The 16,713-nt window shown below is 42.1% G+C and overlaps 3 protein-coding genes across 3 annotated transcripts; all 3 read left to right on the top strand.

Moving 5' to 3' along the window:
• The first annotated feature begins 2,306 nt into the window (after positions 1 to 2,306).
• LOC121141180 (keratin-associated protein 2-1-like) lies at positions 2,307 to 2,728 on the top strand. The gene has a single exon (XM_040748023.1). The coding sequence runs from the start codon at positions 2,336 to 2,338 to the stop codon at positions 2,726 to 2,728; it is 393 nt and encodes a 130-aa protein (XP_040603957.1). The 5' UTR covers positions 2,307 to 2,335.
• Positions 2,729 to 6,479: 3,751 nt separating this feature from the next.
• Positions 6,480 to 6,893, top strand: LOC101825415 (keratin-associated protein 9-3-like). The gene has a single exon (XM_040748022.1). The coding sequence runs from the start codon at positions 6,480 to 6,482 to the stop codon at positions 6,891 to 6,893; it is 414 nt and encodes a 137-aa protein (XP_040603956.1).
• A 6,211-nt stretch (positions 6,894 to 13,104) lies between these two features.
• On the top strand, positions 13,105 to 15,928 carry LOC121141212 (keratin-associated protein 9-3-like). Its single transcript, XM_040748054.1, has 3 exons — positions 13,105 to 13,183; positions 13,289 to 13,549; positions 15,822 to 15,928. The coding sequence occupies exons 1-3, from the start codon at positions 13,105 to 13,107 to the stop codon at positions 15,926 to 15,928; spliced, it is 447 nt and encodes a 148-aa protein (XP_040603988.1).
• Positions 15,929 to 16,713: the final 785 nt, after the last annotated feature.

Genomic DNA, 16,713 nt, shown 5'->3' with positions numbered 1-16,713 from the left:
TGTTAAATAGGGTCCTATGATTTGCTACACACACACACACACACACACACACACACACACACACACACAATATTGCCCACCACCAGTAGGAAGCTTTCTATATTCTGTGTAAATGTTTTTTAAAGGTTTTGTCCTAGGAACCCAGCCTGTTGCTGGACTGGGGGGTTTGCAGTAACACATTCCATCCACAGTTCTCACACACATGTGTCCTGTTCATTCAGTAGTAGTCTGACTTCCCTGAACAAAGACCTGGAAAGAATGCTAAGTCTTCCTTACAGGTACTTTAACTTTGCTTTATAATATTAAGAAAACCCATTGTGGAATATTCATCGTATTCCATGTGCATCCTGTGGCAGCTGAGCAGAGAACTGGCCTGAATCAAACATCTTTGTTCCAAGTTCAAATTTAAAAGTTTTACACACCAGAGTAATATGACCTGTGTGTGTGTATGCATGTTCATGTGGGGCATGAACATGTGTGTGCACATGTACGTGTGTGCTCATGCATGTGCAGACCAGAGATCAACCTTGGGTGTCACTTCTTAGGTGCCATCCACCACTGGTTAAGAGGGGCTGGCTGGCCAGGTAGCCCAGGGAAATCTGCCTGTCTCTTCCTCCCTGCATAGGATTATAATCACATGCCACAAACCATGAATTCTGGTGATTTAACCAAGGTCCTTATGTTTTCAAAGCATTGAGCCAACTCCCTTCCCAATAAAATAACCTTTTAAAATACATTGTTTTAGATAGGGTCTCACTACACAGTTCAGACTCCCCTCAAGCTAGAAATGCTAGTACTTTAGCATCCTGAGTAATGGGACTACAAGCCAGCTAAAATACATTCATTCAACTAACAAAAATAACATTGAGTGTCTGACTCTGCTCTTAGTTCCTGGACAAGTATGAGCTCATTTAATCCCCACAACAATCCAGATAGGCACAATTATATAACCCAAAGACACAAAGCCAGTGAGTAGCAGAGGCTCATGTGAGTGTTGAGTGTTGCAGGATAAGTAGGTTCAGAAAACAGCATCTGTCTTGCTGCCGATACCAGAGTAAGCAGTTGGGTCCTCAAAGCCCTGTGTCATGGATAATAGGAACAGGAACCATATGTCCTCTCCTGAAAATGAGTTCCTGACTCAAACAAACAAAATCTGATTTAAAGATAAAAATTAGTTCCCTGTGACCAAAAACATCAGAGGTGAAAACATCCTAAACTGGAGAAAAGAAAGATGCACAGTAACCTTAGGTGCTTTCTTTTAATATGTTTATAATATATTAATACAGTACAATGATAATATTTACAAAAATAAACTTTGGAGGACTGCAGAGATAGCTTAATATTTAAGAGCACTTATTATGAGCAGAAGACCCATGTTTGATTCCCAGAATCTATGTGGTGACTCACAGCTATCTCTAACTCCAGTTCCAGGGCACCCAATGCCCTCTTCTAACCTCTGAGAGGATGAGGCATGTACATGGTACATACACATGCATATAGGCAAAACACTCTTGGGTAGAAAATAAAAGTAAACAAATCTAAGAATAACTTTTGATTTTTCTGTATGTGAGTTCCTGCTCTAGCAAAAGGATTTATAGTCTCTTATACCTAATGGTAAGTAAAGTATTCCTAATGAATTCCTTAAAACAATATGCCTAGTGCCTGTTTCATTTACAGACAGGCATTTCTGTCTTAGAATTCAGCCAACCATCTATGTATCTTATTATACTCAAATATGTTGAAAACTGAGTTCTTCCATGGCCATTTGCTCCAGGCTTATCTTAATGTTATTGGTTGAAATGAGCTTGAGCCCAAGAAATGGTTGGAGGAGCAGGGGGAGATTGGTCCATAGGTAAAGTCACAATCCAATGGGTGACACTAGTTAAACAATATTGTGTAATCAAAACTAGAAGACAGAATTAAGAATGTTTTCAGAAGAATGGAATGATAAATGTTTGAGATGATGATGGCAAATTGCCTCCTGAATTGGTCAATGTATGGTGGGTAAGTGTACCACAACATCACACTCTACTCTATAAACCCAAAAATTTTCTGTCAAATACCACTCCATTATCTCATGGCTGTGATTTTCAAGTTTTCACAATGAACACTGAGTGTAAGATGTTCATATTTAGAAATGTAGTAAGAATCATTAAATGGGATCATGACTCAACCATTAGTCAAACAGAAGTGACTTAATTAGTTCAAAGATAAACAAGAGGGATCATCAGCTCCCAGCCAGGTATATAAAGGGACCCAATCCAGAGGGGACATCACACCTGAGAACACCCAACTTCTCTCTACTCCTCAGCCCCACTCCAGCCCAGACACCACCATGACCGGCTCCTGCTGCGGATCCTTCTCCTCCCAGAGCTGTGGAGGCTGCTGCCAGCCCTGCTGCTACCGAGACCCCTGCTGCTGCCGCCCAGTGTCCTGCCAGACCACAGTGTGCCGCCCCGTGACCTGTGTGCCACACTTCACCAGGCCCATCTGCGAGCCCTGCCGCCGCCCCATCTGCTGTGACCCCTGCAGCCTGCAGCAGGGCTGCTGTCGCCCCATCACCTGCTGCCCCAGCTCTTGCACAGCTGTGGTCTGCAGACCCTGCTGCTGGACCTCCACCAGCTGCCAGCCCATTTCTGTGCAGGCTCCCTGCTGCAGGCCCCCCTGCTGCCAGCCTGCTCCCTGCCGTACCACCTGCAGGACCTCCCCCTGCAACACCTGCTGCTGAGCAGTGAAGTCACGTTCCTATTTCTCTCTCTAACCTCCTGCCCTGCGACACCAATGCCCTAAATCAACCAGCTTGTGAGTGGAGGCCCAGAGCCTTCCATTAAGACTTGTACAACTCTTTGTAGCACTCTTTGAACTTCTTTCTTTCTTGGGTCTAAGGTCTTTGATCATGTTCATTTATTTAATAAATTTCTCTTCTTTGGCTTACTTACTTATGCCTTTTAAATTATTTTAATTTATTCTTTGAGAATTTACTCTACAACTTACATTGATCTCATCTGTCTCCCACACTCCCCTTCACCTACTTCCAGACCATCCTCCCCTCTCCCCAACCACAACCCTCTCATAATTTCATGCCTCTTTTTAGTTAACCCACTCAGTCTAATTGGTGCTGTGATAATTTGCATAGGCATAGGGCCATCCACGGGAACATGGGCACCCAATCAGAGGTGGGGTGGTCTGTTTTCTTTATGCTCGTTTTAAAAATTAGGCCTCCAAGAAATTTTTATTGTTTACCATCTGCAAGCCACAGACTGCATAGACTGTGAGAAACATTCAACTGAGGTTTTAAAATTTTTCCCCTCAAAATCTCACAGGTTCCATCTCTAAATGAAAAGATATATGCAATTAGTGGCTACTACTAAAAGAGAATCACTCCTCCCCATTGGTTATCCAATACCAAGTCGTCATCTCTAAAACATATACACATGAGGGACACATGAAGTTGCATTTATGTATGTGTGTATACATGTACTAATCATAAAGAAAAAGAAAAATTAAAATATATCCTTTTCGTGTTTTACAGTTTTTATTTCATGTGGTTGTTTGTTTTGCCTGTGTGTATGTATGTTCACCATGTGTGTGCCTGGTGCTTTCAGAAGAAGCTATGGGATTCCCTGGAACTGGAGTTACAGGTGGTGATGAGTTGCCCTGTCAGTATTGGGAACTGAAACCAGGTCCTATGGAAGAGCAGCCAGTGCTCCTAACCCCCAGGCCATCCTCCAGCTTAAATAGCTTAAGTTTTGTCTTTCATGTAAAGCTTCTGGAGAGATGAGTCATGTCTGCATTGACACAATTAAATATAACATGAAAAATAAAAGTGCACATATCATATAGTATCCACAAAGACATTACTGTCATTTAGAAAGAATAAGAAAGTTTGAAAAATGCTAGTATCTTATATAAGTTAAGGTCCTGTTGCCCAGATTAGGAGAGTATTTTTCTCATCAGTGGAAACAGTATAGACAAAGGTATAGAGGGAAGTACTTCAGGGTCATCCGAACATTTTGGTTAGAGCACTAGATCTTTGAGGAGAAACAGTAGAAGGATTATTTAGAGAATTGATGTGCTTTGCTAATCATCCGGTGGCATTGGTAAGAAAGTGCCAAGGAGCTGTTTAAAGCCTTGGGTCCATACATGGCATGGCAGAGTTGGTATTGGGATGGTCTATAGGAGTTTTTAAAATGAAGACAAATAGGAGATGGCTCAGTTAGTAAACGTGCTTGTCTTGCAAGACTGAGAAAAAGAGTTCAGTGTCCAGTACCCATGGGAGAAGTCAGACATGTGTCACGCTAATCAGCAAGCCCCAGGTGCCCAGGAGTGACTCTGCCTCAAAAAATTAGAATGGAAAAGAATGGACAGCTCTGAAGATGACACACAAGGTTGAGTTCTGGTTTCCATATTCATGTGTATACACAAAAATCTAAACACATGTGTTCACACAGAGGGAGAAAGAGGGAGAGAGAGAGAGAGAGAGAGAGAGAGAGAGAGAGAGAGAGAGAGAGAGAGAGAGAGAGAGAGAGAGAGAGAGAGAGAGAGAGAGAGGACAAACATGTTAAAGTGGTTTATTTCAACTCTGGGCTAAACATTTATGGTCTAAAAAGGCTTAAATGTATTTTAACATATGTTTCTTTGCTTTTGTTTTTCAGATTATTACTCTGTGGTGTATTTTGCCCAACAGCTCATTATATTCTTGAACTGCTAAAACACATTTAAAATAAAGGCAGTACACAAAGAGTTTTACTGCTACTCACTGAACCTGGACAAAGCATGTTACGAAATACAAAGAACTGGTCTAGGGAAAGGAGAGGGGACTATCATGCCCAGCTCTTCTCTCTGTGAGTACAAATGTTCACTCAACTTCTACGAACTTACCTGTTCCCAGACCACGTTCTTCTTTCAACAACTGATACCTAAGAAAATGAAACATTCCCACCACAACACCAAGGCCATGGTCTAGCACTTTGCAAATGAATGGTTCTGCTATTTAACTCTGTTAATTAATTAATCCTATTGATTGCTCTCAGCTTTGTGCACTGGAGCAAACTATGAGACAGATAATCAGAGTCTTTCTTTATAACCATTCAGGGTTCTGTGAATAGTAGAACTAAACAAGCTTGTGAGTATTGGTTTCTACACCTAAAATATTAAGTGGTCAAAAGTGAGTTATTAGTTATCTTTCCATTGCTCAATGACTACATGTGACCATTTTCAACTTCATGCCTATCGCCATGGATACCAGAGACCATACATCTTTACTAAAGCTGGCACGCATAATATTCTAACGTAATCTTACCACAGTCTAAAACAATATCTTCATCTCATGAAAGATCACGTTGTGCTTGTATTCATATAAGCCTACCACAAGAAGCAAAAATGACTTTTGGTCACTATGCTTCTTTTGTCCCCTCATGTAACCCTAAAGACTTAGCAGGAAAAAACATCACTTTTTTGTCAACTACCAGAAATGGTTTTAACTCCTTGTTTGCTAAGACTTCTCCTAAATCTATGCTTTTGTGCCTACTAACACATATTAATCTCCCTCACAAATGTTAGGAGCCAGAAAAGTAGCATCTCCTGATTCCTTTCGTCTCTTTGGCTCCTCTTTGTAAATTAAGCTGTTGTCCTCTTTGGTTCAATGCCCTTCTTACAGGGCACATGGTGTAGTAACATAAAATAACATAAATTGAGGGGACACTGTCCAAATGATCCACATATAGCATTAATTTTAAGTATTCTAAGGAAGCATAAATTTCACTTGACTGTTTTGTGGGCACTTTTCCTCCACTTACTGATTATAAATTTTAGCCTCTTCTTTAAATTAAATTGGAGTGTAATGGGTTTTGTTCCATATACTTTCCTGAGTGGCAGGTGTTTCCTCAAATATTAATGTCTTAAGCTTAGAAGGTCTCACAGAAATCATGCAAAAAATGTCTGGAGAGATCTAATTCTTCTTAATGTGTAACTTATCTTTTTATGTGTAACTTTCTGTGCAATGATGTAGAAACTGCGATCTTACCAATAAAATAAAAACAGAACAGTAAAGATGGTTTTCTCAAAGGACAACCCGGGGTCAATTATTCCCTTTTGAATATTTGAGATTTGATGAGTATGTCCCCATAATTATAATTACATGTGAGAGTCACCTTGTCAGGTGCTGTGACCACAAACACAAAACTGAGGCCAAGACTCAAGTGGAAACCACCACTCTGTTTGGATACAAAGCATTTAACATGTCAACCTCAGATGAACATATATGATGAGCATTAGCTGAGCAACAAGGAAAAACCCGTTTAAAGATGTTTAAAGTAACCCAGAGGCCCCAGAAAATCTGGTTTTAAGAGTAACAAGATAAAAATGTTGCCTGTCACAGAGCACCTGCCCAAGGCATATAAAAGGCTCCAGGTGGAATAAGCAGTCAGAATTCAGAAACTCATCTCAACTACACAGCTCTCAAACCAACGTCAGACACAATGGCCTGCTGCGCTACTAGCTTCTGTGGCTTCCCCACATGCTCCACTGGTGGCACCTGTGGCTCCAGCTGCTCCCAGCCCAGCTGCTGCCAGCCCAGCTGCTGCCAGCCCAGCTGCTCCCAGCCCAGCTGCTGCCAGCCCAGCTGTTGTCAGTCCAGCTGTGGCACTGGCTTTGGCCAGGAGGGTGGCAGTGGAGGCGTGAGCTGCCGCGTTAGATGGTGCCGCCCAGACTGCCGCGTGGAGGGCACCTGCCTGCCCCCCTGCTGCGTGGTGAGCAGCACACCCCCAACCTGCTGCCAGCTGCACCATGCCCAGGCCTCCTGCTGCCGCCCATCCTACTGTGGACAGTCCTGCTGCCGCCCAGCCTGCTGCTGCTACTGCTGCCAGCCCAGCTGCTCTGAGCCCAGCTGTTGAAAAACATCTGACAAGAATCTTGAGAGGATGACACTTCAAAATGAACCAACTAGAACCCTAGAGATCTGAATTTCAGTATTGATAATTCAGTTATTGGTACAGCTACATAATTTCCCAGAAAGTAAATTCATTTGGAGAGAAAGAGCCAACATCTTTGTTGGCTTGAACACCAACAAAAGCTCTGCAATGTGAAGAGGGACATATAATACATTACTATAAATATTTCATCAGCTTATTGGGACTTGTATTTAATAAAAAGTGTTTGATCTCTTCAATGGCCAACTGTCAATACTTTCTTTCCTTTGGAATTTGTTATTAATGGTACTGAAGTTTTTCAAAGTCTCAACATGGTACCACAGTTTTTCTTTTGTTTAACTATGCTTGTTCTTTTAATAATCCCTTTTCTTTGTCTCCCACTAAATGACTCACTGTTTTTGCAAGTGAAATACATCGTTTAAAAACACAACAGCAATTAGGACCCTCACCTGCACAAAGCGCTCTCAGTGTTCCAAAAGGTCAATTTTCCATATAGGAAGCTTGTGTCACTTTGGTGTCTCAGGCATTGCCAAGCCCATCCATCACTCACGTGTGAGTCCACATATGATTCTTTCAAACATCAAAGGGTTACTAAGGTGTGATGCAAAATTAAATACCATAAACTCAAAACAGCAGAATAATAGCATTAGATGTTTCTAGTTGAAGCTTGTAAGCCATGATCCATGACTCCTTGAGTAAGTCACTTCACTCGCCTGAGCAACTATTTCTCATCTGAAAACTGAGTTGTGTCCCTTTCATGGAGAGCTGTGTAGATCATCTAATAAACAGGTGACATGCTGGCAATATCCTCAGACATTTGAAGAGGAAAGGGACTCAATGATCCAATAATATTATGTGCCTTATTGTTGTCCTGGTTAGTTTGTATTATCAACCTCACACACCTGGGGTCACCTGGGAAGAGGGAATCTCAAGTGAAGAAATGCCTCAACCAGACTGGCCCGTGGGTATACCTGTAAGGTATTCTCCTGATTGCTAATTGATGTAGGGGAATTCAGCCCACTGTGGGCACTACATCCCTAGGCAGGTGGCCCTGGGCTGTGTAAGAGAGCTGAGCCCGGTTGCGATCCCACCAAGAATGTATGAAGGCTCCTTTTCCCTTCATCTTCACCAGCACTTATCAGTTATTTTCTTGATCTTAGCCATTCTGAATGGGGTAAGATGAAATATCAAAGTAGCTTTAATTTGCATTTCCCTGATTGCTACAGATGTTAAATACTTTTAAAGATATTTCTTAGCCAAATTAAAGTCTACTTTTAAGAACTCTCTCTTCATGTCTGGTATTGTTGATGCATGCCTTTAATCCCAGCACTCAGGAGGCAGAGGCAGGCGGATCTCTGTGAGTTTGAGGCCAGTCTTGTCTACAGAGTGAGTTCCAGGACAGCCTCCAAAGCAATACAGAGAAACCCTGTCTCGAAAAAACAAAACAAAAAAACCCTCTCTGTTCAGATCTGCGGTATTTTTTTAATTGGATTATTTATTTTCTTGGTTGTTTTTGGAGTTCTTTGTATATTCTTAATATTAATTCTAAGTAGGGATAAGCTCTCAATACTCCTTGATGAAGAACTATAGGCAATCAATGGCTCATGAGAGAGAGAAGAAAAACAGTTTTCTTTGGGGACAGTACCCTGACATATCATTCAGTCCTAAACACAAGCACATATCAGCAGCACTGAAATTTTAAAAGAAGAGGTTATTAATTTGACAGGGAGTGGAGGGTAAATGAAGAGGGGTAGAAATGACTTCACTACATCATTGGATGTTAATACATTCAAAATAAAGCTAGCTAAGCATAAGCTAACGAGCAAGCCAGTAAGCAAGTTAGTTTATCCCTCTATGGTCTCTCTGAAGTTCTTGCCCTGACTTCTCTCAGTGATGGACTGTGACTTGAAAGTATAAAAGGAAATAAACACCTCCCTACCTTCAGTTGCTTTTGGTCGTGCAAATCAAACCAGGACAACGGTCATTTAGAAGATTTTACAAGTTGCCTGAGAACATTAAAGAGGTTGTGGTGTCCTACAGTAAGACAGTCTCTATCCATCATGCTCAAACTGATAAAACCAGGGTGTTTTCTGTTGCTATCTCACATGTTAATGTCGTGTAGCCAGTGATCTCCAATATGTACTTTGGAAAATGATGAAAGGAAATAGCAGTCTACTAACCTGTATTTTTGTTCCTATCCAATCCTCTCAAGAGCTGTGAAGCAGAACACAGACCATAATGTTGGTCACATCTTATCACCAGTCTTATTCTAATCTCCAAGATGTGTTCTGTGGTGGAGCAAGTATGGAACAAAAGACACATAATGGAGCTTCCATCCCATGGGATAAAATCTTTGGACATAAAATCAATGTGGTGGACTACAGGTCACAATTAGCAGCATATAGCAAGTGATTGTCTCAAGGTTATTGAGTATTCTTCTGAGGTGATTTAAAAGATTTGACATCAGAGGTCTGAAATGTACCATGAGGTTGAGAAAATGGCACAGTGAGTAAGAGTGTTTGCTGTGAAAAGAAGAGGATTCCAGTTCAAATCCACGGTACCCATACCCACGTGAAAAGGGATGTGTTTTGGTATTTAGAAAATTCAAGAAAGACCTTATTACTTGATTAAGGCTAGAAAGTTAGGGATGAGAGGAAGTCCTTGATGTTTTCTTGTCACTTTGTTGGGGTTCCTGGGATAGAAGCATGGATGCCCTAAGCAGGAATGGTACATTCATTTGGCTGGTCATCAACCACCCATACTTTATCCTCCAGAAATATAAGAGAGAATTAGAACAGACTGGCATAGAACACCCATGAAATGAAGATGAAAATGTGAGAACTCCCCAGAACCAGAACCATGCCGTCCTTCACAGAAACCATGCAAACATCAGTGTCAAACTCTTTTTTATTTAAATAACATCTTTTCATTTATTTTACATACAGAGTCCAGTTTGCCCTCCCTCCTCTCCTCCTGTCCCTCCTATTTGCTCCCATCTACCTGCCTCCCCATCCACTCCTCCACCATCTCCATTCAGAAAAGGGCAGGCAGGTTCTTAAACAGAGGATCAAATATTCAAAAATGACAGTCTAAAAGTCCTTTGTTCTTGACATATAGGGTTGGTCTGGGTTCTCCAGAATGAAGTGGTAAAAACTTAAGAGAATAAGTGGGATAATTTTTATAACATGGGTGTCCAGACACCTGAATTTCCACTTAGACACAGACACAAGTTCCTGGTATTCAAAAAGGATAGAAAATCTACAAAGAGAAACATCATGAGGTTTCCGGCCTGCTTTCCGGTGTTGTGCTCAGAGCTGCCTGAGGCCTGAGGACTGCGCACTGGATATCCCATCCCAGAAGTCCAGCCCACCCAGAGACTGCCAAGGCCCTCAATACTAGTTCCACCTCCACCCATGGGAAGAGGAGAGTCATTGGAGTGTTGGACCTGCTTGCACCCACCAGAAGGGAACCTTGGATCCGTACCCACCAGGAGAGGAAGAGACCCATCTTGCACTCACTGGAAGAAGGGATAGGAAGAAGGCAATATAAAAATACACTCAACAACAGAAAATCCAATATGACACCACCAAAGTCTAGGGACTCTACACCAGCAAGACCTGAACATCCCAATGCAGATGAAGCAGAAGAGAATGACCTTAAAAACAACTTAATGAAAATGATAGAGGCCCTCAAAGAGCATATGAGAAAATTCCTTAAAGAGATGGAAGAAAAACAAACCAAAAATTACAAGAAATCAACAAATCTCTTAAAGAAAGCCAAGAAAAAATAATCAAATAGATCAAGGAAACAGTTAAAGACCTAAAAACAGAAATAGAGACAATAAAGAAGACAAACTGAGGGAATGCTGGAAATAGAAAAGCTGGGTAAACGTTCAGGAACTACAGATGCAAGCATAGCCAGCAGAATACAAGCGATGGAAGAGAGAATCTCAAGCATTGAAGATACCCCAGGAGAAATAGATTCATCAACCAAAGAAAATCTTAAGTCCATCAAATCCCTAACACAAAATATCCAGGAAATATGGGGCACCAACAAAAGTACAAACCTAAGAATAATAGGTATAGAAGAAGGTGAAGAAACCCACCTCAAAGGTGCAGAAAACATATTCAACAAAACCATAGAAGAAAACTTTCCCAACCTAAAGAAAGACAGGCCAATGAGAAACATGAATATTTTTATCTGTTTTGATTTCCATGGAAATCAATACAGAAGAAACAGACTCAAGTGGTGGGGGGAAACAAGTTTGGTTATATCCCATGTTCTAGATTTATTTGAGGTTGGTAAGGCAGAGAGGTGGAATTCTCAAATTTCAGGTGACATATTTTTAGCCACTTGATTAGATTTATTGTGTGTGCACCCACAGGTGCAGAGGTCAAGTAGGAAAAGTTGCTTCCTCCTCCCACTTCATGGGTCCCAGGGATCAAACTCATGTCATCCAGCTTGGTGACAAGCTCTTTTATCTGCTGAGTCAGCTTGCTGGCTCTTGAGCATTGTGTTTCATTGTTAGTAATTACCTAAGTCCATAGTCACGAAAGTTGACTTAAATATTATACTGAGGAAGCTGTTTAAAACAGTGCCAAGGTAGAAAAGGCATAAACAATAATGCCATGAATAATGGCATTATCTCCAGGGCCTTTTACCAGCATTGTACTGCAACTCCTCCAATGCACAAGATCAGTATCTTTAGCCCCAAGAATCCTGCTGAATTGGAATTTCAACATGAATTAAACAGCCACTGAGATTGCTGTTGTGGCACCTGTACATTGCAAGCACCTAAGGTGAAAAACTAGCTAACCAAAGAAGCCAGAAGATGGCTCAGTGGGTAAAGTGCTTACCGCACAAGTGTGAGGGCTTGAGCTTGACTCCCCGGATCTGCATAAAGCCAGAGGCATCTGTAATCTCAGACCATCTATGGAGAGATGAGAACTGGAGACAAGAGAGGGAGGTGGGCCTATCTTCTGATCTCCACAGGAGCTCCATGGCACATGCTTGTACACACATGTACACACACACACACACACACACACACACACACACACACGGAAAAAGAAGAAAACTAAGTTTTATTCTCAGTCAGATGGTAGAAGTTCAGACTTCAGATTCACCACTTGGATTTTTGTAGCCTTAAGGAACTTCCTTCCTTCATTCCTCCCCTCCCTCCCTCCCTCCTTCCTTCCTTCTTTCCTCTATTTATTTTAGTCTTCTCTCAGATAATACATCCTGACCCCATTTCCCTCCCTCCATTCCTCCCAGTCCCCCACCTCCCCTCTCCCCCAGATCCACTGCTTCTCCGTTTCCCTTCAGAAAAGAGCAGGCCTCCCAGGAATATCCACCAAAGATGACAAAACAAGTTAAAATAAGACTAGGCACAAACCCTCATATCAATGCTGAGCAATGCAACCCAGTAAGGGGAAAAGGGTGCCAATGACAAGCAAAGGAGCCAGACACCCCAATCTCCACTGTTAGGAGTCCCACAAAATGCCCATCTAATCAGTTAATGGCTCAGTTCCCTCCCGGTATTACAAGAGCAGCAGTAGGACTCACCCTTAGGATTGCTGTGAAAATGAAATGGATTGATACCAGGTATGATCAGTTATCTAGGAACATGATAAAAGCTCAGAAAACATTACTAGTAACCCTCCATTCACATTGTCCGGGTGCAAAAAAGGATCTTTTCTGTCCAGCTGAACCCACCTTTGCTCGCCAGTCAAAGGAAACAAAGGAATTAAACACCCACGTGAGATTCAAGACCCAATTACCAAGGTCAACACTGAGTAATTTTTGAGCCTACTTAAGCAGGAGCAACATTAGCCAATTGCCTTCGACAATAGGGAACTTATAGCGAATATGGATGAAACATGCTTATGTTTCCAATTAATGCTAGTGACTACTTTATGGCAGTTAAGAACCCTAATTGAACACCAAAGAAAATAAACTTTTTACAGGCTTTCAGAAGACTGAACAAGTAACTCAGGAACAAACAATTATCATTTGGAGGAAAATTACATAAACATAAACAAGGAAGAGGCTTCCGGAGTTAGGGAAACAGCAGCCAGTCAAGGATTATAAAAGGGCTGGAGTGGCAGTCACTACCCAAACTCAAAAAAAAATCTTCAAGCAAAGAAACCTTTAGCACAGAGTAACTCCTAGCACCATGGCCTGCTGCGCTACTAGCTTCTGTGGCTTCCCCACATGCTCCACTGGTGGCACCTGTGGCTCCAGCTGCTGCCAGCCCAGCTGCTCCCAATCTAGCTGCTGCCAGCCCAGCTGTTCCCAGTCCAGCTGCTGCCAGCCCAGCTGCTGCCAATCCAGTTGCTGCCAGCCCTGCTGCTCCCAGACCAGCTGTTGCAAGCCCAGCTGCTGCCAGCCAAGCTGCTGTGGAACTGGCAGTGGCCAGGAGGGTGGCAGTGGAGGCGTGAGCTGCCGCGTTAGATGGTGCCGCCCAGACTGCCGCGTGGAGGGCACCTGCCTGCCCCCCTGCTGCGTGGTGAGCAGCACACCCCCAACCTGCTGCCAGCTGCACCATGCCCAGGCCTCCTGCTGCCGCCCATCCTACTGTGGACAGTCCTGCTGCCGCCCAGCCTGCTGCTGCTACTGCTGCCAGCCCAGCTGCTCTGAGCCCAGCTGCTGCCAGCCCAGCTGCTCTGAGCCTAGCTGCTGCCAGCCCAGCTGCTCTGAGCCCAGCTGCTGTCAGCCCAGCTGTTAAGACCCAGGATGGTGATTCCTAAGACTTTCAAGTCCTGGCCCAAGAACACGTTCTTGAAATTCGATTTGGTTTGTGATTTTTGTGTGCGTGTCAGAGTGAAGTCATCAAATAGTTGACCTCACAGAACATTTTTTTGTCTAATACTGGAAAGGCTTTGATATCCTATGTAAAAATAATAAAATCTAAATTTGATCACAAAATGAGAAAATCAGTTTCCTTGGGATTGCCCCCGTGTTACAAGGCTCAGGGCTGCCAAGGCCATGGAATGATATCATATGCTAAGATAGTTTCCATTCATCTTTCACTGTTCTGTAAATTGCTCTTATAGGAAAAAAGAATAATGTATCAAAGGTAATAAATTATATCTGTTGGCATATTAAAAGTCGCCTCTTTTTTATTTAGTGTGCAAATAATAGATACTTCATAGAGAGCCACATAAAATGTCCAAGTTTGATTCTATGCCTTTATTTATTTTGCATGGGGTTGGGGCATGTACGGGTGGAGGCATGGAAGCAGAGATCAGAGGCAGTCTCTCCCTCCTCCGTATGGCGCTTACGATTGAATTCTGGTCCTCAGGCTTGGTGGCAAGGGCCTTTATCCACTGAGCTATCCCGTCAGCCCGTTTTTTATATTCTATATTGTTCTTCTTATCCTTGGTTAGGAAATGGGGTGGGTTCCAGCAGTGGTTAAACCCCACAGAAAGCTGCAGCATTCCCATGTCCTGGTTTCAGTTTGTTGCTGTTACAGACACCCTGATTAAAAGCAACATGGGAGGGAATGGGTCTGTTTGGCTTACACTTCCAAGTCACAGTTCATCACTGAGGGAAGGCAGGGCAGGAACCCGGGAGCCGGGAATCATAGTAGGATGCTGCCTAGTGGCTTTCTCTCTAGCTCACTTGCAGGCTCATTTTTTGCAAGCTCTCTTTTAAGACTGTCTGCACTCTTAAGTGCTAAGATTACAGATGTATGCCACCACATCTGGTTCATATAGTTCTGGGGACCAGACCCAGGGCTTCATCCTAAGCAAGCACCCTGCCATGTAAACTACAGCCCCAGTCAAACATGTACTGTCAGTCATTCTTTTATTGTTTGTTTGCTTGTTTTTTTATCCCTAGCAAGGTCATGAATCTTAGCAGCCACTTTATTAAGTCTGCATCATCCCTAACTGCATTCTAAATATGTATCTTCTACCCACAGATAGGTGTGGTACTCATCCTCAACAAAGAAGCATCTCTGCAACAGATGGAGACCATTACAGAAAACTACAACTACTCAGAAGGCAGAAAACAGCTGATCGTGTTGTGCCCAATACCAATAGAAACATCTACAGCACAACTTCTGCATCTAAGGCTCTGGGGACATTGTGGATGAGGGTGTGGACAGATGATAAGAGCCAAAGGGCCAGGAAATCTGCTGTGAGACTGTCTCCTAGAAATGACAGGGAACATCAACCATGATGCCTCAATAGTGTGCTGTCAAAACCAGACCAGAACAAGGACAAGACCAATAGACAAACTAACAGGGAGGGAGGAGCTCTCATGGTCCCCACCACTAGACAAAGAGCTACAGACAACTAAGGAATGCTGAGAACCGGAGCATTAGTCTTCTTCAAAGATGAGACTCCTAATTGACTGTCCAACACCAAGTGGTCAGCTCTAAAATCATGTATGTGCAAGAAGCACTAAACAGATGCAAAGGATTGTATCTGAAGGTTTACATCCATCTATATGTAGCAATAAGAATTACAGACAAAGAAGACTCTAATTTGAGAGGGACTAAAGAGTGATGGGGGACAGGGGAAGAGCTAGGGAGTAGAAAGGGAGGAGGGAAATTGTGTAATATGTTTTCGTTTTAAAAATTAAAATTAAGTCTGGCAGTGTTGGTACACACCTTTAATCCTGGCACTCAGGCGATAGAGGCAGGTGGACAGAGTGAGTTCCATAACATCCAGAGTAGTTACACAGAGAAACTCTGCCTCAAAAAAAAAACAAAAAAAATAATAATAAATACTCATAAAAGTAAGTAAATAAACTCTGCTTATTGTCATATTCTGAAATACTATATAGCTCTTACAATGAGCTTTATCTATAGGAGCCACTAAAAAACTGGGCTAGATTGGTAAAATACTTGTCCCTTAAACTCCAGAACCTGAGCTTGATTCTTAGCATTCCTGGAAGAAAAAACGTTGAGTGTGGCCATGACCAGCAAGCTCCAGATTTACTCAACCTGCCTCAAAAACATGAAGGGGAGAGCTACTGAAGAAGACATCTAGTGTCAACCTATGGCCTCCACACGTACAAAAAAAACTGAATAAAGTAGATAAATACTATCCAGATAAAACATATCTGTGGGGAAAAATCCTATAAGCACACAACCTATCAATACTTAGTCATAAAGAACTTGAAAACTGACCATAACTGTAATTAAAAAGTACACAAAATCCATAATCAAAAACTTTCCAACAAAGAACTGTCCAACTACCAGATTTGTTCACAGATAAATTCTACCAGATATATATATATAAAGAAAAATTAACAGCAATTCCCAAGAAAAATCTCCAAATATATTTATTGTTCTATCAATTAGGGGAAAAATAGAAGAGTGGAGAAATACTTCCAAACTTGGCATATAAAGCCCCCATCCCTCTGATGACAAATAAGACAAGAAAACCACAGAATAATATTCCTAAATAGTATTCATGTGACAGTAATCGTCAAATATTATCAAACAGTTCAACGGGACAATAAGATGATTAAAAAGCATCACTAAGTGAGAATTTATCTTACAATGCAGGAATTGTTCAGCATATAAAAAAATCAGTGTAATCCCTATTTAACAGATAAAAGGGAAAACATACATGGTTATCTCAACTGCCTTCCCCAAAATGTTTTGATAAATTTCAAAACCCTTTGAACATTTTTTAAAAACACTCAGTAGGGTAAATGAGATGGCTCAGTGGGCAAAAGTTCTTGCTTCCAAGCCAGACAGACTGAGTTTGGTCCCAGAACTCACTTGATGGAAGAAGAGAACAGATTCCTTCATGTCATCTTTGAGCTC

This window comes from Mesocricetus auratus, unplaced genomic scaffold, assembly GCF_017639785.1.
Source record: "Mesocricetus auratus isolate SY011 unplaced genomic scaffold, BCM_Maur_2.0 Super-Scaffold_100007, whole genome shotgun sequence".
NCBI classification, from domain to species: domain Eukaryota; kingdom Metazoa; phylum Chordata; class Mammalia; order Rodentia; family Cricetidae; genus Mesocricetus; species Mesocricetus auratus.
This window is presented reverse-complemented; position numbering and strand designations above follow the sequence as displayed.